We start from the raw sequence: 22,369 nt of genomic DNA on the forward strand, positions 1-22,369 counted from the left end.
CTGTGGACCTGCCAGCTTATGTATGTGTAATGTATGTGACATAAAACAAAAAACATTTTTTCAAGAAACATATAAGCTTCTTCCAGTTTCTCAGATGATGAATCAATTATGGTTGGGTTCTGGTTATTTGTACTAATTATGTCAGGCTATGGGGAAATGTGCTGGGTATTTTTCACTGTTCTGTAATGCTATATGGATAAATTATTCATTCCAAACCCAATAAAGTAATCATTAGCTGTAGACCTATATATGTGTGTTTGTGGATGACAAAATTCTTCTGCCAGGCCAATCAACTGCATCTCCACATTAAAGCAATTTAGGCTAGAGGTTGGTGGTGTATATGCGGAAAACGAGGAAAGTGGGAGTATCTTATGACAACATTTAATAGCTGAGTGTCCACTATCAGCAGCCCCTGTCTGCCCCTAATGGAGTGATACATCAGTCCATTTCCCTGAGTTAATCTGACCCACAACAGCTGGAAGCCAATCCCATGTAGTTACACACTGGACTCACACTAAGGAGGCAACCAGTAAGAGTTTGTTATTGTTAAAATTTTATCATTTATACTTCACCTTACTGATTTAGATTCTTACTCATTTCATGATACAATTTATAAACAGGCACCCACATGACAAAAATATATACTTAAGCAAATGCACACTTATTTTCAAAGGATTTCTGTTATATACAGTACATAACAAGCAGTTTTATAGTTTTTAAAAGCCCACTAACTGCCATCCAAAGAAAGTGAATTAAACATGAAGCAAACTGTTTTTTATCTCAAAGCCATAATAAACTCTGCTGTTAATTTCTGCTAATGCATGCACTTCATGTTACTGCTTCACAAAGTTTTTAGAAATTTTGCAAGGAGGAATGGAAGAGAGGCACCCCATTAGATAAACAGATGCATGTGACACATGCTTTAGTTCACACCAAAACTGCAAATGCTTGAAATAGAGACAGCAAGCAGTACAAATGTACAGTGCCCTAAAGCAGCTTAAAAATATAGATGGGCTACCAATTATTAATTTTTCACTTCTGTTTATCTTCCTACATGTAGGCTCTTTTTATGGGGCTGTGGATGTGTGTACTTTTTGAGTTTATATATAGAAATTTCAGTGTACAAATCTATAAGCCTAAATTGGAGCCCTCACACAGTGAGGTCATATTCATTTGTAACACAGTTGCACCCTCTAAATGTGACATCTACCATCTGGCTACTGTCACTTGGTGATAAAACACCTTCCTTCAAAGATGGCTGTTGTCCTACTTTCTAGTAAAGAGCAGTTGTGGGTTTTCAGCAGAGTTAATACCTGATCTACACACCTCTCCTCTTGGGAACAGGCCCAGAACTGTGGCTTTAAGCCTGCATGCATATTAACCAATATATCAAACTTTTCACCCACCGACTGTCAGAATGTGCAATAATCCTATTTCCAACTTACTCAGAGTGATAGGCTCACTATCCGTGTCACTGGAGAATGTGAATACAAAATCCTTTTTGTAAAGTCAGAATTCATCTTCACCTGTACATTACTATGGACAGAACAAAGCTGAATATACCCTGATATGAATGTCATGCACATACAGCGGCAATTTACTAAGGGTAAAAAAAAAAGAAGAAAGGCTTTCCAGACTATCTTAGAAAGTCAGAGTGTGAACAATAAATGACTAACACTCCTTTTTACAAGAAAAACTACTAGTAAAATGTTTATGCACAAGGTTCTCAAGTTCCAGCCACAGAAAAGCAGGTTATACTGGGAGGCTCCCAAGGGTAGAAGATCAAAGTTACAATCCACATGGGGGAAATTAGACTGCAGCAAAGCAAATAATAAAGAGGCATCCAGCAAAGAAATATGATATGAAGGACAAATGAGGGCTGCATAAACATTAAACAAGCAGTTTACACTCACTACATATTCTTGATGTCAGAGTATGATAAATTATTGTAGTGCATTAAGTGAATTTGCAAATAGGATTTGATGCAGGAAGGAATTAAAAAAAAACATTTAAGCATGACACTGCATGTAGAATTAAATCATCCCAACACTTGAGTGGATGGACATACAATGTATGACTTTGGTTGTGCCACAGAGAAAACAGTAAGGCCTGTGTATTGGCTTGCATTATGTTATGATATACAGTACTGTTTTTAGGCAGATTGATCCCAGGTTCATTGTGCAGCACATTGTGCAGAGCAACAAGTCAACAACCCACTGGAGTTCATGAAGAACTATTTTCAGAGGCAAGAGGAACCACGAGTCCTGCAGCAGATGGTCTGACCCCCAAAGTGCCCAGATCTGGGCAGTGTGGAGTCAGTCTGGGCTCATATAAAAAGACAGAAACACTGGGACAGCCTGAATCTACATAACGGCAGCAGCTTCTTCAAGGTGCTGCAAAGTACCAGGAGAAACTGTGTGCAGGTCAAACTAAAGAGAACTGCTGCTGGATTTTGCAGGGAAGTGCTGCAAATACTGATTAGATTTACATTTTGTTCCATTCACTGCATTTGGCATGAAGTTAGTTTATTTAGTTTAGTTAAACACAATTTATGTAATTTATGTTAAAATACATCCCCTGTGTATTTTTAGTAGCTAAAACATTTGCACAGTACTGTACATATATTGTATTGTGTTGAGAATGCAAAAATGTACAGATTTTCTCTATAGTTTTATACTAGTAAACTGAATATTTAGGATATCATAGAGGGCATTTGCCACTCTCATGACATTTTATAAACCATGACTAAACACTACAATCAGTGGCAGTAATATTAATCAATAATGTAACTGTTTTTAAATAATCTCAGCTTAGTTTATCACAATTTTACTCTAGTGTTACAAATAGCGATGACTCTCATTGCAATTACTTGTTTTTTCAATATAATGTTTGGATCATAAGATGTCAGTGAAAATGCCTTCACTGTTTACTGATATGCCAAAATGAATTCTTCGGATTGTTTGTTTAAACAATAAAATCCAAACATATTTAGTTTACTGTCATATACTTTAAATCCTGACACTTGGCTACAATATTTAGGCTGAATATTGGGAATTATTGCAAGAAAAAAAAAGAAATAATTAACAGATTTAATAATTTTAGCTTTTTCCTAAATATACAGCAATAGATAAAAATAATCAAACTAGGACTCCAAAAAGTTGAAGCCACACCTCTCTGAAAAAAGGTAACCCCACAGGTGTAGTTTATATTATTCCCACCTGTGCTGTTCATGCAGCACCATGAGCTGTAAATTGTCAATGGGTAGCAGTAAATGTGATTTTGCAAATTACTTCAAAAGAACACATGTACTGTACACTACAACTGTTAGCTGGAAATAAAGGATTTATATAGCATGACTACAGATATTGTATTTCCTGCATGACTAGGCAGCAAGATTGTAAGACTAGACCTTGGGTTGTGATAGACGAATTTCATTCAGAAGCTCAGCAGTGACTGTTGAAAAGCACAGTTGTAAAACACTCAAGATTGATTTTTTTTGGCACGTTCGTTTTTCCTAGGGAGGGTGTTTTTTGCTGCCATTAAAGTGTGATCTGTGCCTGCCATAACTAAATGTGTTTTCTGACTTCAATCAGACCACCCACAGGGACAGTATAGACTGCAGACCACAGTTACACAGGCCAATCATGAGCTGTATGACACAAGCTGCATGTCAACAGCAGAAGAGGTGAGCCATCAGTCAACTGATGGCCATACTCAGACTTGCTGCTCCCTAAGACACAAACCACAGGGCTGAGTGTACCGAAAGCATTTCATGCTTAGAATCAAATCAAGTGAATGAATTCACAGTATGAATCATAATTCCGAGTGCAGGTCACCGGAGCACAATCAATCATGGGAAATTGCAGAAGAAAAGTCTATTTAATCTCACCCTTCATCCCAGTGGTCTGAAGCAAAAAATGCCAATGAGATTCACATTAGCAGATAAAGACAGATAAAAAGAGTTTCTTTTTTTTGTGAGGGCTGGGGGGTTCTTTAGTTTACATCTAAAAACAGGATTCTAAATTTGTGTCAGGGTACATATGGAAGCTTTCTATGCAAATCAAATGACCCAGCATATGAATGATTCTGCCTCATGCAGCCACAAAAAACCCATAAATTCAGATTCAAGAGGTACCATAACTGAAATTGTTATTGTAAAGGGAGCAAAAATCTTAAAGAGGGCACACATCTGTCTAGCTTGTTTCATTAGACATCACTTTTTGATTTATGGTGTACTGCATGTGATCTTAAATTGCCCACAGAGACAAAAGAACAAGTGAGGTTCACCCAACGTATGAACTCCCTAAGCGGAAGGTGCACACTGGCTATTCCACAGGCCGAGGGGGACAGGTGGCTTGCATCCCATCTTTTCTCTGACACACCTTGAAGCCGTGAACAGTGAAACTAAAGAAGATAAAACTGAGGAGAGGAATGGAACAAAAATAAAAACAAGGAGGTAAGCCTATGATAATGACTGCAACTTTCAAACAAACTCATTTATTTATTCATCCATCATTTATACCTGCTTATTCCTTAACTACGGTCACTGGGATCTGCTGGAGCCTATCCCAGCTCTCTTTGGGTGAAAGGCAGGGGTACACCCTGGACAGGTCACCAGTCCATCACAAGGCTGGAACAAACCCAGTGTACCTTTTTTAAACACATTTTGTGCACTATTTTTTAGAATATAGCACCACTGCATTTCACAGGGACCGCTGTCTTGACTTGTTCTTTTGATTGACAATGGAAGGATGTCTCAGCAGACAGATGTCTCTGGGCTCCATTACCCACACAGTGAGCAAAGGGACATGCGCTGCAGCTGTAATGATACATTTAAGTCAGGAAGGGGCTATTTGTTAGCGCGGAAGAGAAAGTAGCTGCTGGCCCGGCCCTGATGGCCATTCATCCTCCACACTTGTCGCTTCCAAATCTCTGCTTGCACGACTATTAAAAGGCCAAGCCCATTAGCTAATTGTGTTACGATAAATATAAAACAAAAACAGATCCATTACCACCTCTGCGTGGGACTGAGATAATATGTGTGTGTACATGTACCTGTGTACTGTGTGTGTGCATAGTGGCTTGATGTTGGCTGTTGCACATCGAAACATCTGTGGTGAACATGCTAAGCCAATTATTTACCTGTGCTATTACGCAGATGTGGAGCTTCCTCTAGGGAAGAAGAGAGAATGATAAATAATTGAACTTCCCCAGGCAGCAAACAGGGAAATTCATTCATTATTTACACTCTAATTGATTACTGCAAGTTGGTTTTCTAACCTGTCCCACAATTAATGTGCTGCTTTTATGTGACTAATTAATGGCCACTGCAGCTTCATGAAAAACACACACTCAATTACATCTGGAATTGAAAAGCTGCAGCAATTTGTGGTGTATTGCTGTTCTGGGGACAGCAGGGGATATTAATCAGCTAAAATGAAATTCAATAAGACAGACTTAGCCTTCTAGACCCAAGTGGACTATTTTTCATATCATTGTGATGCTGCATCTGACTCTGCAGCTCAAGTTTTCTTCTTGACCCTAAATCCACTCAGAATCAACTTAACTGTCAACAGTCTCCGCTGTTCTGCTTTGGGTTGTTTGTTTTGACGCTGCCATCGTCCTGTCCCTGTTCAGACTCCTCTTTGTGACAGTGTGTTGATGTCAGTGGAGTGTGGGACAACATATTCAATGCGCTGCACCTTTCATATTTGGCGAAGAGTTATTGTTTTGTATGCAAACATTACACGCACACCCACAAACACACAAAGATACCAACTCACACTGGCGCACAAGCTTATCTCTCGAGCTCATGTTTAGAGGCCGCCACCCAAACCAATTCCATGGGATCTTGTTTTGAATAAAAAGCGGTTGTGACCGACACCGTCTGAATTTAAAATACCTTCTTGGCAGTGCGAATTGTAGTGTGTGTTTATGCTTGAAAAACAAATGCTACCAATTCAAATTTCCATGTTTCTCTGGTTACTTTCAGTCTCAACAAAACAATGGGCAAGGCTTCTCACAAAACTTTAGTTTTATGCCAGTCTGACGGAAGGTGTTTTTCATATCCTTCATATCCTTACTTGATATTACTGTGTGCTGGCTTCTCAAACGATAACTTTATTCTGCAAAAGCAAAAACATAAATAGATATTGTAGAAAACACATCCAGATGCTGCAGCAGGTTTTATATACACTTTGGCTGCACATAAATTTTTATCTTTTAATGTTTTTTTTTTTCCTGCAAAATTACACAATCCGTGGGTATCACTAGACCCTTCAGCCTCTCCAGCAACAAATCAGCCACCATCCCCATCACACACAGTATTTCCAGGAAACTACTGATTACAGCCAAAGACATGAAAACCATCAGCTTCGCGATTAAAGGCCAACTGGCCCTTTAAATAAAGCTGCATGGTGTATGCTGAGGAGTAATGTTACTGCTTCTAGTAAATCAAAATCCTTTGTTTTTAAAATATTCAAAAGAACTCCTTGCCTTAGGTGACAGTAAAAAGTAAAACTCATTTCACTCAACATTTCTTCATGCCTGCTGTCAATTAAAAGTATATTTTCGACACTTAGATTTAGTTTAAATGTCGTCAGTTCATCCTCAGAGGAAAGAAAAGGCTTTTTCACTCCCCGTAAATTGCTTATGGACAGAGAGGAGCACTGAAGCCTGTAAATAAGGCTCCATGGCTGTGAGCTATGCAAACTGAATGAAAAGGCCTGGATACCACAAGGCTGACATCATTAACAGCCTAATGATCCCCTGGATTCGATTTGTTTGGTCTGTGTGACATTCATTCTGACTGGCATGACTGGTGGAAAGAAACAAAACAAAACAAACAAAAAAATAATAATTGCATTAGTCTCTCAACGAGGCTTCTACTAACGTCTGGGCCTATTTGGGCTGGAGCCAAGGCTCTCCCAGGCTGGGTCCAATTATTCCAGCAGTAATGTTATAATAGCCTAATTGAAGGGTTTACACAAGAAAAAAACTAAGACTGAGAAAAGGTGGGGTCACATCAAGGGCAATAAAATACATAATAGAAGAGGATGCAGTGTTTGTCTTTAAAACACTATTGATGTTCATGTCATAATTCAAGTGAAAAAAATGTATCATCAGGGAGTGAGTTATTATTAGCTTACTGCTCAAGTCCCAAACAAATAATAAATAAGCTCCATGCTCTGATGCATGTACTATATGAGCACGCTATAATGCAAGATGTGTGAGCTGCTGCTTATGAAATGTTGTTCTTACCCAGTGCATCTTAATTCCATAAGAAAACGGAAAGAAGTGTTATTTTAACTCTGCACAAATGTGTTTAGGTGTTTGTACAGCGAGAAGAATCGGGGTTGTGGGATAGGGAGCTTTCCTTTCATGATTAATCCTGTAGCCGTAACTATGAAGAGTGGTTACTGTGCAATTATGATGATCCACTTTGATGTGAGGAAACAACATTTCTTCCAAGACCACTTTTCAGCAAAAGGAGACAAATAAATATAATGCACAGGCAGCCACACTGCTCACCCAGAGGCAGCGGATAACACACATACATAAAGATCACAAACACACAGGTGCGGGTTAGGACTCAGTTACACTTAGTCAAGTGTTAAAGTGTTGAAATTACTGTAATGTCAGAGTTATAAACCACCAGGCTTTGGATACCATTTTGTTTTGCAAAGCAGAAAATCCCTTAATTAGCTAACGCTTCCAGTATTTAGTGAAACGAGTAAATACGAGTTCATCAAGTTCATATTACATGAGACATATCAAGGAAAATTATCATATTCAAATATGGCTTTGACAACATAATTAATTGACCCCTAGTAAAATCAACAAATATGTCTTATTGTTTCCTTAGTGGAATAAAAAAAGTATTAAAAGCAGAACTCTTGTATATTTCAGATGACAGAATGAAAGATAGTAGCACAAATCGTAATAGATATTTCCACTTATGTATATTCAGTTCTTCCACATTTACAGAAAGCACTAGTCCTCTTCCATATGATTGCCACACAGACAGACCCAGCAACATCTACACAATATATCACCTCCATCTACAATTTTCTCCACCTGCACTGCACTATCTCGCATTTCAACCAGACTTCATTTTCCCATTTTTCTTTGCCTCTCAGCACAGCTTATGTAAGAGCCAGTTGGTGTGATGGGGGGATGGGGTGTCAGAAAAGGCACTGTACCCTTCAACTGGCAGGAGAGTATATCTCTGTCTCCCCCTGAAGGATTGCTGCTGATGAATATCAGCGTTCACTGGACCACTGAGGTTCAGATTTATTCAATTGGCTCCCCATATACAGTGACTGTACTCTGAATAAATTTATTTATAATACAACCTAACCCCTTCCACTGGGATGCACGGTCACAGCCGGGAGAATAATACTTTCTGTGCTGTTGGCTACTGCAGTGGGAAATAAATATAGCGGAGACACAAAGGACATAAATTCATTTGGATTTGCACAAAAGGGATGCATATTCTGACTACTAAAGTATTAACTTTTTTAATCATACTGAGCAGCTGTCTGTGAATAAAAGTCCAGATATAATTATATGAAAGAAATGAATCCTGAACAAACACCTGCTTTAAATATCGGTGATAAAATATTGACATAAATTTACAAAAAGTAATGTGAGATACTCTTAAGAGATGCATGCAAAATTACCTTTCAACTTTACCAAGCTAATCTGCAAGGAACAATGCCCAAAAAAACCTAATATATAATTCCACTAAGCTGATAAGAGCAGCACCCAGGTGCTTGTGCTAGGGCTTAATTCAGATCACATTATGTTTGCGAATCAGCAGGAGACAGTCAGTAGGCTGCATGGTGCAGGTGCATATGGCCTGACAGCTGACATTTGGGTAATGTTATGGCCAGAGGCAAGTGGTACAACTGCAGCACAGTTGGAAATGAGGTCAGGTTCGGATGAAACTTTTCCAGAAGGTGTGGCAGGGCCTGGAATCAGTCATAACTAAACAAATTACTTGTTTTTTACTCCTGTAAAAGCAGAGTGCCAGAGCACCGTAATGTCCCTGAGAGGGAGACGGATTGACTGAATTAACTCAAATGAAAGATGTTTCATGTTCTGATTCTGGTTTATTGTAAGAAACAATTCAGTGACAATTCAGTGTCTTCAAGGGAAGATTCAAAAACAGATGTAAATTTTCTATGGGAGGGATGGAAACCAACTGGGTTGCATCTTCACCATCTATAAAGCAAATCTCCTAGAAATAAAGTATTGTATAAAAGTAATTTGTTGTCCCAGAAATGTTGTGATCAAAAATTGACTGCCTGGATTCAGTTCACATGCAAAGGCACCGCTACACCTTTGTACCTTTTACCTTTAAGAAATCAGGGAAATATTGTGTTTTTGGTTAAATATTAATGAAGTTAAATAAGTAACTGTGGACTTTTACTAGTTTTTAACCAAGATCATTTTTTTTCTTGAGACTTAACTAAGTGCTGTGACCTAATCATAACCATGAAAAAGATTTGCTGTAGAAAAACAAATTTTACTGACATGTTCAACAAAATATAGTTCAATATTTTTGTAGTTTTTTTCATTATTTTGGCAAAAATATAATGTGGACAATATGCTGTTTCCTATAAAACGTAAACATCATTTCTAGGAGACAGCTTTGAAAGGAGAAGCACCTCCATATTCCTCAGTGTGTAACTCTTGGCAGACTGACAGCTGTATATTTGCTAACTGTAATTTACATCACAACACGCGCATACGAGGGACTTCTCTCTAAGTCAGATCAACCAACATGCTGTACTCTCAACAAACAGTTTGTGAGCTCTTGAATAACATGTTCATGTTTACCCTATGGAGGACAGCACATGGAAACAGGTGGGATGCACTAAATCACCACCAAAACAGCAAAAAACCCTCTATTCTGTCACTCTTCCCATTCCAGTGTAGTCAAGCATACAGTTTTCAGCAAGTTTCTATGATTTGCATGGCCAAGACAAGACAAAACCTGGCTGTGTCCAGAAGAAATCTAAATTCCCCAGTCACTGCAATCCCTGACATGCACCACAAAGAAAATAGTGCCGTTGGGTTGAGTTTAAAATTTCATTATTTTGGTATTGCATTTATCATACTATAAATAAATAACCAATATTAAAAAATAACTTAGTATAACCCATTTTGAATTCAGTGGCATCACCAAATAAAACATCAGGCGAGTAGCAAATTTTCATGAGAAACTTTAAGAACGAGAGATGCAGAGACAAAAACATGTGCAGGCATTATGTACAGAGATCATTTTCATATTCTTCCTGCGTATCAGGTTGTGATTGATTCTCAAGACATACTGGTCGACATTAGCTGTGGTATGAATTTCAAGTTACCCTCCATGATCTTTTTAAGCAGGCGAGTAAAGGTCAGATCATTCACTCTAAGAGCAAACTTTGCTCCTCCATTATTGCATGCCACACACGCTGCAAACTAACGCGACTAGGTTCCCTCGGCACTTAATGATGTGACTTAATGATGCTGTGACAGAAAAAAATTCTAATCCAAACTGCAAAAAATGAAGAAACATCACCTCTGAGAGAAATCTGCCATTTATTTGAATTTTATAATTTTTCACTACGTGATGTGATATTTATATTAACTGTGTGAGAGCACTCTCCTGATTTATGACTCAAAATAAAACCATATTTTGAGACAGAAGTGGGTCACCCAAATGATAAGAAAAACGTGTGTTGCAAAACACTATACTGTTCAAACACTAGATTGTCTCAAATTATGGTTTCCATATCATACCACCAGGTCATAAACAAATAATAAAAGGTATGAACATTAGTACAGCTGAAAATCACCAACCAGTTGTATGAATGTAAATATGTAATTGACCAGAACAAAACTAAGCAAGCAAAGAAATAAGCATTTATTTCCTCCCAAGAAGAAACACAGCAACATTGCACTTTTCAAACACCTATAAGCCTTGTTATCAGTAGCTGTGCAGACAGTAGTCTAACAGAAAGTATATTTTTAGAATGAGTTATCTGACCTTTAGTTTTTGGTTGATTGGTTCCTGCAAAATAAAATGAAGTAAATGTGGCTCCCTAACACTGACTGTAATGTCTGACTTCTAATCTTTGCCAACCTACAGCAGGAAAATATGAACCCTCTTCTCTTGCTCTTTTCTGTATGATCCTCTCTTTCACTTTATCATTATCATTTTCCCATCCACCCTTCTCTAGCTTGCTATTTCTCTTTTTTCTGCTTCCATTGCCTTCATTGCTTTCCTTTGCCTCTCTTTTTTCTTCACTCTCCTTCCTGTGTGCCTTTCTCCTTTTCTGCCTCTGTGTATCTTTCCTGTGAAGAAACTGTTTTTCACACATGGGGAAAGGACCATTACATGGGCAGAGTAGGAGCCCTTCCCCAGAAAAACTATAGATAAAAATTAAACTAATTCAACGTATTCATGGTATTCCTTTGACCTGACCATTATAGAAAATTAACATTGTTTTCACCACAGATGTTGAAAGCAATGCCCTACCAGCATATCAGAAATTCTATTTATATTTTTATATTTTACATATAGTATTTTTTTCTACATATTATGTGGAGCATGTAGCCATCTCAAGCTGTTTAGCATTAGGAATAATCCATATACATAGGCACCCACCAGTCACACAGAGGGACTGACTATCACTGCCACTGAAAACTCCATGAAATGTAGAGAAAACTATAATCAAAATTGTCACTGGCCAAACAAGCAGAACTCGATACCTTCAAGTTGAAAAAAAGAAAATACCACAAGATTTAGACCAGGTTTGCTATAAATCCAGGCATTTTTAACTGTTTACCCCCCAAGTCTTATTAAATGGAATCCATTTATTTTTCTAAAGCATTTTACAGTTTTTTCCTCTCATTCACACCTCAGTGGAAGGAAGCTACTATCCTCTCCCAACCAGCAAGTTACATATTTTTATCTAAAGCCTAAACCAATTTGCTTTTGCTACAAATCATTTGACAGATTTGTATTTGTATTAGTGAACACTCTAACACTGATAAATACTTAAGGTAAGGGAATCAGATTCTTTATAATACTGCTTTTGAAATCTGCCTTTTCCTTCTACCACTCTCTGGGTACATCCCAATTCCCTTAATCATTTGTTCCTTGCTTGACATGGAAGTTGTTCTGGTTCACCATCTTAAAGATCATCCCAAAGCTCTTATTTCTGCTCTGAGGATCAAGGAGTGAGGAGAGTGCCAGGAGGAGACATGACACAAGAGGACACAAGAGACCATCCATTGTTTAAGTCTTTCATGGACCAACATACTGCTTTACTGGAAAGCAGTTTGGGTGAAAGACTGGAGGAAAGGATAACTCATCATTTGGTTCCTCTCTCCTGACATTTTATCTTTGCATTTTACACGCGTGGAATAACTTGCAAGGAAAAGACACAAGTGAGGGAAACGTGGATGTAATTAAGGGAAATGAGATGTGTCCCTCTAAATCTCCCCAACACATCTCCACTCCTGCTTCCCTGTATCACATATTCAGACACTCTCCTGTTTGTTGATCAGCACATGGACATACTTCTCACCTCTCCTGATCCCCATTTCATCTCATTTTTCCTCTTGCTGATGAACATATGAACATGTCTGTCGTCTCCCTTGCCAGCTGCTGCCTCTCTCTTCCTGCTGCTACAGCTCAGCCCACAGGCAATTTTCACACAAGGCTGATTGAATTCATCCCCCTTTTTCCTTCACTGTTTTCTGTTCTTGCTAAGGGAAGGGGATGAGACAACAAGGTGTCATCACCACACGTTTCTATGCATAAAAATCCACACTGACATGAAATGCACACTGCACATGCACACGGTTGCATGCAGTTTGCCTGCAGGGAGTAATAAAATTGAGGAGAATGTAACATACAAACACACTTATATTAGGTGAAGAACGGGACAGATCGAATAAGTACAAGCCCATGAAAAGACACCAGTGCTAATAAACGTTCCCAAGATAAAAAAAAAAAAACTGCCCCAGACAAATAAAGTTATTTGAGACTTCAGTATATATCCAGCTGCCATCTTTGCCACACATGTCCACCCTTTTTACTCTAGTATTCTGCTTGTTCTCTTCGTTGATTGCCAGTTTGTTTTTACCTTCATTTACTACTGAAAAATGCTAAAGCATGTAGGCCTATATAGAACACACAAGAACAACCACCTCAGCTGAGGACAGCATAGCGGGAGTAAACATTTCTGACAATGACGCTGTGCCTGTTTCCTCCCTTTTCAGAGGGGTATATTTCAACCAGTACCCATTGTAACACAATAACTAAAGGGCACTTGGAAGCAAGAGGCAGGGGGAAAAATAACAAATGGGATGTTTGCTTATCACACATATGACAAAATAATGGATGTAACAACCTCATTTCAACCACCATGGTTTGTGCCAGTAGTCATTGCTATAGCAACAGAAGGGTGAACTGAAACCAGCTGCTGGTGTCAGAATTGTGGCTTTGGCTCTGAGAAATTTTAATAAGCATTACTTAACTATTTTTTGATTTAATATCAACTAAACAGTTAAATTAATCTAAAAACGACCAACAGAAGATTCCGTACCTGTTGCAGCCCTATGATGGTTATATATAGCAGGACACACACATCAAACATCTGCAGTAACATCCACTTCAAACATTTATCTTGTTTAGGTGAGTGTGACTGTGAATGATGAAAGAGCCAAAAGGAGCAGGGGCTGTAGTGACCAGGCCTCTTTAAAAATGATGTTTAACTTGGGGACTACTTCCATAAAGACTAAGAGTGATCCTTCTGGGCCCCCAAGAAAATGCACATAAACAGTGCACACACAGTCAAAACAACAGGATGTTATTAATGGTCAGGTATTAGTTTAGTTCTGCTCCAAGCACTTCTCCTGCAACTGTGTGCTGCAAGGAGCCATAATAATCACCCACGCCCCAGCAATCATTTACAGCAGCACCAGCTGACCAATGTCCCTTGGTCAAACTGGACCCACAATCTCCTAATAGTCTCCTACACCACATCTTGGATGATTTAAGTCTCTGCAGCAGCAACAGACCTTCAATCTGTCGGTTTTATCATTCAGATGGAACAGCAGACTCAGAGGAACAGACCCTAATGGGGGAACTGAGTATAGGGGAACAGGTAGTTATAAATCTTAGTCTCAGGGACTCTTCACAAAAGGCACACGAGTGAACCATGTGATGGATAACTGCGCCGGGAGTAAACGGTATTGATATGTCAGTCAGGAAACTGCAATGGTTTGCTCCATCTTGTAAGAATGATGGTGTACTGTAAACAGAGAGAGCCTAAAATACAAAAAAAAAAAAAAAAAAAAAAGAAAACCTTGGAAGAGGGACAAAACTTGCTGAACAATAGAGATGGATGGGTATACAGTTCAAACAGTAAAGTAATGTTAAGTACAATGCATTAATAAGGTGTCCCTTTACAGAGATTTACTTTGTCATGACTAGGTGACATCGATGTCCTGATATGACATGGAAAGATAAGAGCAACCTTCATGAATAATATTTTTCACCACTATACACGCTCATATTGGAGAATGTCATTATTCATGCCATTTATAGAAGTTTTCATGGACCAGTGAATATAACAGAAGAACATTTTCTGCATGGCATTAATGACGCACAAATGTGAAATAATGGATTCACGAATGTATTCTGCTCCTGCACTGTATTCATATTTCACTCAGCCAGTAGTGGTGGACAATTTTATGCTGCTTTCCCCTCAACTCACTCGGCCTGCAAATCAATGTCCATTAACCCAACTTGAGTGTTCATATGTCACTGGATCCTCTCTCCATTAATTCTGCCTCTGCACTGATTTCAGCCTCCTCCATCACGTAGTGTTCAAAACAGTACAAATACCGAATATGTTGTGAGTACACTCCGGGGAGGCTGCTACAGGCAGATGCTCATTATGATGGCATATTGACCTCCAGTGGCTTCACAATACACTGATAATGAACTGAACCATTCGTGGTATGTGGTTGTCATAGGCAATTTTTAAACCTTTATTTATCCAGCCAAGGTTGGCAGAGCCTTCATACTTCTTTTCTGGCAAGGGTGAGCTTTACACTCATAAAGTTTCACAGCTTCACACATGGATGCTGTCCATTGTTAAGGCCTTTACATTTAGCACCTGAGCTGCATCACCAGAGTGACTGTGGCTTCTTCAAGGACACAAATGTACTTTTACACACTTTTCTCAGTGCATTACGAAGACTGCATTTAAGCTGTGTTTCTACCTGCGGCTCAATGTAAGTAAGTAATTATGGACAGGATTGTTATTGTATACTGCTATAAATATCTAGTCCACTTAGAAATGCTGTAGGGTTTTCTGATGAAAAATTTGACTGTAGGACTTTCACTGGAGTATATTTATACCATGCCAAAGAATCTGAATCCTTCTATTACGACTGATTTTTCTGAAAGAGAATTTACTCAGACTATGGAAAATAATGAGCAGCTTATTTAGTTTTCACAACAGGGGCTTAAGTGTAAGCTACAGTATAGTGAACAGAACTTTTAGATGAATGACAATATGAAATCTACATTATTTTTGAAAGGAAATATGTAAAAATCATGGGAAATACTGCAACCTGAAAATACTTAGACACTGTGGTGACACACCTATATACACACAATGACATGCACAAATGCATGCACTCTCAGAGGCAGCCTGTTCATCATTCAAACAGCAGGGCTGGTTGGGGATAAAGGAAGCAGTTGATCTCAGAAGGATAGAGACGTCTATTAATCTTACCTCCTCTCCCGTCAGGTAGTACGCCGACAGCAACCCGCCAACGTAACGAATGTTCACCTCAAAGAGTGATGCCTCACCGTTCTGTTGAACCGAGAGAGAGAGAGAGAGAGATCAAATTATCAACTGTCGTATGCAGCCAAGCTTTCAGTGAGCTGTAAAAATAATAAATAATAGTGGTGTAGTGTATATGGAAAAATTTAGTTAACATAAACATTTTTTTCTTACATCAACTGTCTTTTTAAGTGGATATTATTGAACCACTGGAGAAACCCACAAATTAATTGCTCTTTGAGGTCTCTTTGGTATATTACAGCCCAGATATGAAGTCTTTGTAAAACATGGGTCTGTGGACAAAATTTATCACACGCAACTGATGGTTTGTACTTCATGTTTGATTTATAGATTTAAATCAAGTGTCAAAACACATTCAGACATCACTCTGGAGTAGAGTAATACTAAGGCTGAAGTTCTGTTTTGTTTGTCAGTCCACTGTTATTCAGTCCAGTGTCTTGTTGGCTGCTTCTGTCTGGGGGAACATTTTGCCCTGTGCTATTACTGTCACCGCTGTGACACAGTGTGAATGTAATACAGATATACTTTGTTAGAAGCAAAATGAAGAAACGTGTTCAGTGTTCAGAGACATAAAACACTTCAGTACTTCATGTAAAAGAGGAGTAACTACAGGTATTAAATCTTTCTGACTTATTTTCACAATAAGCAAAGAAAACAAAACGTAATGAAAAAAAAAAAGCTTCCTCGCACGTTTTTGCATGAATTTATTTTCGTTCTACCTGAAAAGGTGGTGATTGGAAAGAGCCATACAATAAGCGACGCCACTTGTCTCTTGTGAGAAAATTTGACACGTGGGTAGTCACTCGTAGTGTTACCAGGCCTTGAACAATAGTCACTATGAACTCCTGATTGCATTTCTGGACGTATTATCTGAATTCAATAACCCTGGTGGAATTCCGTCCCAACTGATTTATCTGATCGTTTTTAATCTTCACATGATGACAGCTTTTGTACCGTACCCTTTGTGTTCTACAAACTAGTAATAATTATTAATTTCAATACCAGACACATAATGTGTACTTCAAAGACTGCAGTAGACTGAAAGTACAATCCTTTTTTCAGTCGTCGCTTAATTTGTTAATATGTCATATATTGCAGTGTGTGCATTATTTAAAGGATAAAGCTATAAATGTTCTATATCTATATTTATTTAACAAATGCCACAAATCCCAAGAAACATAAAAACAAACAGTGCTCTGATCAGCTTGTCAATGCTTTGTCAAAAACAGATAATGAAATAATATTCTAGAGTATTTACACACATTGGGTACTGTATGTTGGAACTGGTGCACAAAGGCAGCTTTGCAGTGAATCGCCATGACAACAGCAGATGTGACAGTAGAAGATGATGTGACAGAAATAAAAGACCTCTGCTGACTGACTGATTAACATTATTATCCCTGATTAGGACATTGTGGCGCAATTGCAAGTCTGACAATTTAATACATATGTGATAACAAGCCAATAAAACAGTGCAAGTTCAGCATCAGCCATAATTAGCAAATGACATAGTATCAATATCAGTGTATTAGCACCATCCTCACTGCCACCTCCACAATATAGTATAGTTCCATAATATCCTTATACTTCATTTAAGTACTTAATTTCACTCAGACTTTTACATGCTCTTTTATATGCTTATGAGTCAGTCTCTCCAACATCCAGACTCCTTTATTTTGTAAACCTGTTGAAATGGAGATTTCCTCTCCAAGAAATCAACAACTAGAATCAGCTTTTTCACTGACTTCAACTGTGAGATTAAGTTTGCTGGCTTATCCTGAGTTTTATTCAAATCCCTCTGTTGTTTGCTTTTAAAATGTCATCCTTTGCTGCTCTTTTATGTCATTTACTTTTAGATTTAACACTTGTTAGGATCAGAGACGTCCAGCATTTCTTTGATTGATAAGACAATTGTACTTCTCTTCGAAAACACAAAGAACAACTAAGGTTTTTCAGTCAGACCTATATTTTTGAAGTTCTCAATGATTTTACAAAATTTCAGAGCAAACCTTTTCAGCAGAAATTTGATCAGCTCTGAACTAGAGGCGCAGAAACTTAAGTCTTAAGGCAAAAACAAGCAGATGACACCTGCAGCCTTACCACAAACATGAAAACACTACATAACTGAAATTGACATTTTACAGATAAATTGAATTCTCATGCTGCAACTGTGAAACCTTAACAGTAGAGGAACTGGTTCTGTTTGCCAACATTATAAGTATTTGGTCTACTTTCTTTTCTAAGCAAATACGAAATAAGGTGACACTGCATGTGCCTCAATATGTCACTACAATTATTGCCTCTTATGCTAGCTGAAAGTTGAGGCAGACTGCTTTTAATGACTTGGAGACCCATTGAGAAGGAAATTGCTATCACAAGTGTGGATGATAAGGAAACTGTAATTGGGTGGCAGAGAGGCCAAGTAGCTCCACTCCAGGAAAAGCACCGAGATGGGGAGTCACTGGCATCTGTTGAATGGTGTCATTTATCTCCATTTATGTATATCTTCAGTTTAAAACATTTATATACATAATTCCATACAGTTTTATTATGACTTATCATCAGTGAGTAAAAAACCTCAATAATCACCAAATGTTTATGTATTTTAATCATGATGCTTCAAGTAAAAAACCACTACATAAAATCTCGTCACCTCAGCAACTTGGAAACACACAAATCTTGCTTTTTAAAGAAGCAGTTGTACATTTTGTCTTTCTTACAGTGAGCTACAGGTTGGTCAGCTCACTTTTACAGTTCAATTTTTCTTTGAATTAAACAAGTGAAATGAAAGATGATCATTTGCTTCATGCTGATGGGCAGAATTTGTTTCTTTTGAGCAGAGCCAGGCTAGTTGGCTGGCAATTGTCTTACAAAGCTAAGCTAGCCATCTCCTTGGTTTAGTCTCTTTATTTCTCTAAAACAAGAATTACATCTATCTACTCATGTAGTTCTTGGGGAAATGCAAATTCACATATTTGCCAAGAGGTTTAACCATTACTTTAACATGCATTGTCAATTTTCATGTGTTGTGTAATAACAGCGGAGGAGTTGTATAACCAATGAGCTGGTGCCTGCTCCATCTTTGAAGTCAGCACACTGGTGACATTTCTTGAGACAAAGCACTGACGCCTCTGGCAGGGCTGCCAAGCTGAGCTGTCTTGCTAACCCTGAAATGAGTGGCCTATTCTGTAATGGTACTACAATGGCAGTGATTAAGAAGGAGTGTCTATTTATCACAGTGGCTGTGGCACTCAGCAAGACAGGCAGAAGGTAGAGTGGGCTGACAAAGGTTGTGATGTTCAGACTTTTTAGTTCCCAGTACAGGCCCAATAACTCACTCATCAACCTTAGTAAAAAACTTCCATTCATACGGTTTTGATGATCCAACAAACAGCAAACATAAACAGACCTGCAGGCACCTTTTCAGAAAAAAAGGGGTTTTGTTGATTTTTGCATTTCAATTGGAAGTATTTTTCAGAAACAACTCACACATTGCTTCAGTGCAAATGGGGCAGCTGTTCAGATATGCATCTCTAGTAAATCAACTGAAAAAGCAAAGCCTGAGGCTCTGAGAACATGCACTAAACAATAAAACTCACACTCACGTTGATTAAATCATCAAGGATGAAGATTTAAAACAATGTCAAAGTCATATAAGGGGATGTTTTCATGTAAATAAATATAAATTATGCATCTTTCACTGTACAGAAGGTGAAGTTGAATAACACACAGACTGATTTGTGCCTGAGTAAGGCTTACTCTAGAACTGGTTAGACCTTAATGACTTTTTCTGGCTTGACATTTTAATTTGTCCAAATAAGAAGTCAATTGCTTTGTTTTAATTCATTATCCAAGTTTAGTTTCTGATTAAAACACAAATTAATAAAACTTTGTGAGCTATTAGGGCTGTGCAACTGAGCAATTAATTGGACAAACACATCAAGCGGATACAGCTAAAGGAATATCGTAATATTCCCTTTTTCCCTTAATTCTAAAAAAAATTGAACCAAAAAGATGATGCATTATTGCATTTCATGGTATTTGATTTTCTTAGTTCTCTATGACACATCTGGAAACATCAGGCAGATCTGGAGCAGCGTGTATTACCGTAGAAATGTCAGAAAACAACAGTCCAGTTAGAGCATGTAAATGAATTGTTCAGCATAACCCAACCCCAGAATTACAGATTCAGTGAAGGTCAGATACAGCCACCTGCTTTGGATCTGTATGTGTGAACACACTCTAACACACAAATGTATCACAGATTTCAATATGACTTTGCTGCTGCTCCCCAAGACACATTTACACATAGTCCAGCAGAACATCCTCAAATGTAAGCGTGACAAAAAATATATCAAACTATTTTCTGAACGTGCTGCAGTGGAAGGTAAAATAATAGACTTTGTGAAGGCTGATTATTCAACAGCAAGAACAAATCTGCATTGCAGCTTTAAATAACCTCTTTCATTAGACATAAGTTCCTCAATGCCTAGGGAAAATAAGTTGAGATCTACTGTAATTTCTCAAGTAAAGCATTTGACTCTATTTCTCCCCTGCTGCCAGGGATAGTTTATGGATGCTTTCACACCTACCTGTTTGGTTCAGTTAAATGAACCCTGGTGTCTTTGCCTGGCTAGTTGTGGGGATAATGTGAAGGCTGTGAGGAACGTACTGCTGCTCTGTATAAAAAGTACAAATCTGCAGTGGGAGGCAAAGTTGAACCTGCAGTAGGTCCATGTTAGGGGGAGTGAAACTGCTAAACTGCAGAGGTAACTATAAAGTGTTTTTAACAATACTTCAACTGTCTAAAATGTGCATTATACTAGAAGAGACATTTGCATTTTAACTGTTTTACACAATGTAACTGTGGAGCCACAGAGGAAAACAAAATTTATTAATAAGTGGACCAAATCATTGCTACCTTGCTGTTGAACGTTGTAGGTGTTCTGCTTCGCAAGCGCTGTGCAATTTTGCTGACAGTGACTGATTCTAGTTTCTCTGTTTACAAGTATTCAACAGCCATGGCAAAGACTGCTGCCGGACTGAGCCCAGATTTGCCCGGGACATGAGCCTGATTGGCATGGCTGCTGTGCTGCTGTGTGCCAAGGAACCGACTAGAGTGGTGCCCAGTGGTGTGTCTTGCTCAGACGCTAATGTAATGATTTACTGCTAATAAAGAGGCATCATTGTCACTGGGCAGATGACTCTCGGCATCGCTGTGATCCAGGTTTCAACTGGCTCCCATATTTCAAAACCAAATTTGACTGACGGGACAGAAAAAAAATGACCTGATGAGCCAAGGACAGAAATTAAGCAGATGACTGCCTCTCCTATCAAAGATGGTGAATCACACTTACTGGCTGTGATTTAACTTACTAACCAACATCACTAATTAATATGTGAAAATCACAAACGGGACCAATTATATCCTGTTCCTCTCATCTCTGTAAGTTTAGCATGCTGCACACTCAGAGCTATGGCCCTTTCTGAAACAAATTTCCTAGGGTTGCACATCTAAACCCAGGCACTTTCAGGACAAAAAACCATGGCTGCTCTTCCTTAGTTTCTTAATGTACAGTAATTATAGTCCTTGTGAGTTGTGAGAGCAGTCTCTGATATTTAGCATTAACAAGTGCTAACCTCTGGAGCATGCTAAGCAGCCTTCTCTGATGGAAGGGGAACTCTTAACGTCATGGTGATAAAAAAATGGGACCTCACACATAATGTGCCCACACTCTCAACTGGTGGGCGACATTGAGCAAGCTGTAAAGAGGGAGTGATAATAACATTATAGTTTTTAATTGTTTGATCAGAGTTTACATAGACTGAATTACAAAGCTACAGGGTGGTACATTAAAAAATACTTATTTGTATTTACACTTTAAGGCCTGTTAAAAGAGGCTGGTCTAACAAAGTGAACAAAGACAGTAATGTTATCAGTCAAGCTACATCAAGTCCTTTTTTTTTTTTGCTCCACTCTTATTACATTCCCTTGATGCATTTTTATAAGCTGTGAGTAGATGCTTCAGTGAAAACCTATTTGGATCTCAGACCAATAAACCCTGAAAAAATGGTCCAAGCAGAGATACATTAAGATAAACTACTAGCTAATGGTTCAGATCTCATCAAGTACACTATGATTTACATGATATTTCTGTGATACAGTAACACTTATCTTGTAGAATATGGTAATTAATCAGCAGATGCTCACCGACATGGAGAGAGACAATGTACTTAATATTATAAACACCTCCTCTAAATGCATTAAATAGCAAATTATCAGTCTGGTAAATAATTAATCAAATATCTCCAGGATAATAAACTGTAGCTGAATTTCAACCCCGCCCATCATCACTCCATTTTTTCACTCACATTGTTGGCATCCCAGAATATTTCTCAATTTGCATCTGTCTATTTTCAGAGCTTGTCTTCATCTTTTGATGCTCCACCTCTATACATCCACACACACAAATACATGGGATCAGGAG

At 38.3% G+C, this 22,369-nt stretch overlaps 1 protein-coding gene across 2 annotated transcripts in view; it reads right to left on the reverse strand.

The window, feature by feature from the left end:
- LOC113136337 (mannosyl-oligosaccharide 1,2-alpha-mannosidase IA) overlaps window positions 1–22,369 on the reverse strand; it is a 151,211-nt gene that overhangs the window by 33,797 nt on the left and 95,045 nt on the right. For both annotated transcript variants that reach the window (XM_026317049.2, XM_026317050.1), the window contains exon 4: window positions 15,810–15,890. In XM_026317049.2, coding sequence (XP_026172834.1) covers window positions 15,810–15,890 — 81 coding nt within the window. The remainder of the gene's footprint in view (window positions 1–15,809; window positions 15,891–22,369) is intronic.

Source organism: Mastacembelus armatus, chromosome 16 (assembly GCF_900324485.2).
Source record: "Mastacembelus armatus chromosome 16, fMasArm1.2, whole genome shotgun sequence".
Taxonomy (NCBI): Eukaryota; Metazoa; Chordata; class Actinopteri; order Synbranchiformes; family Mastacembelidae; genus Mastacembelus; species Mastacembelus armatus.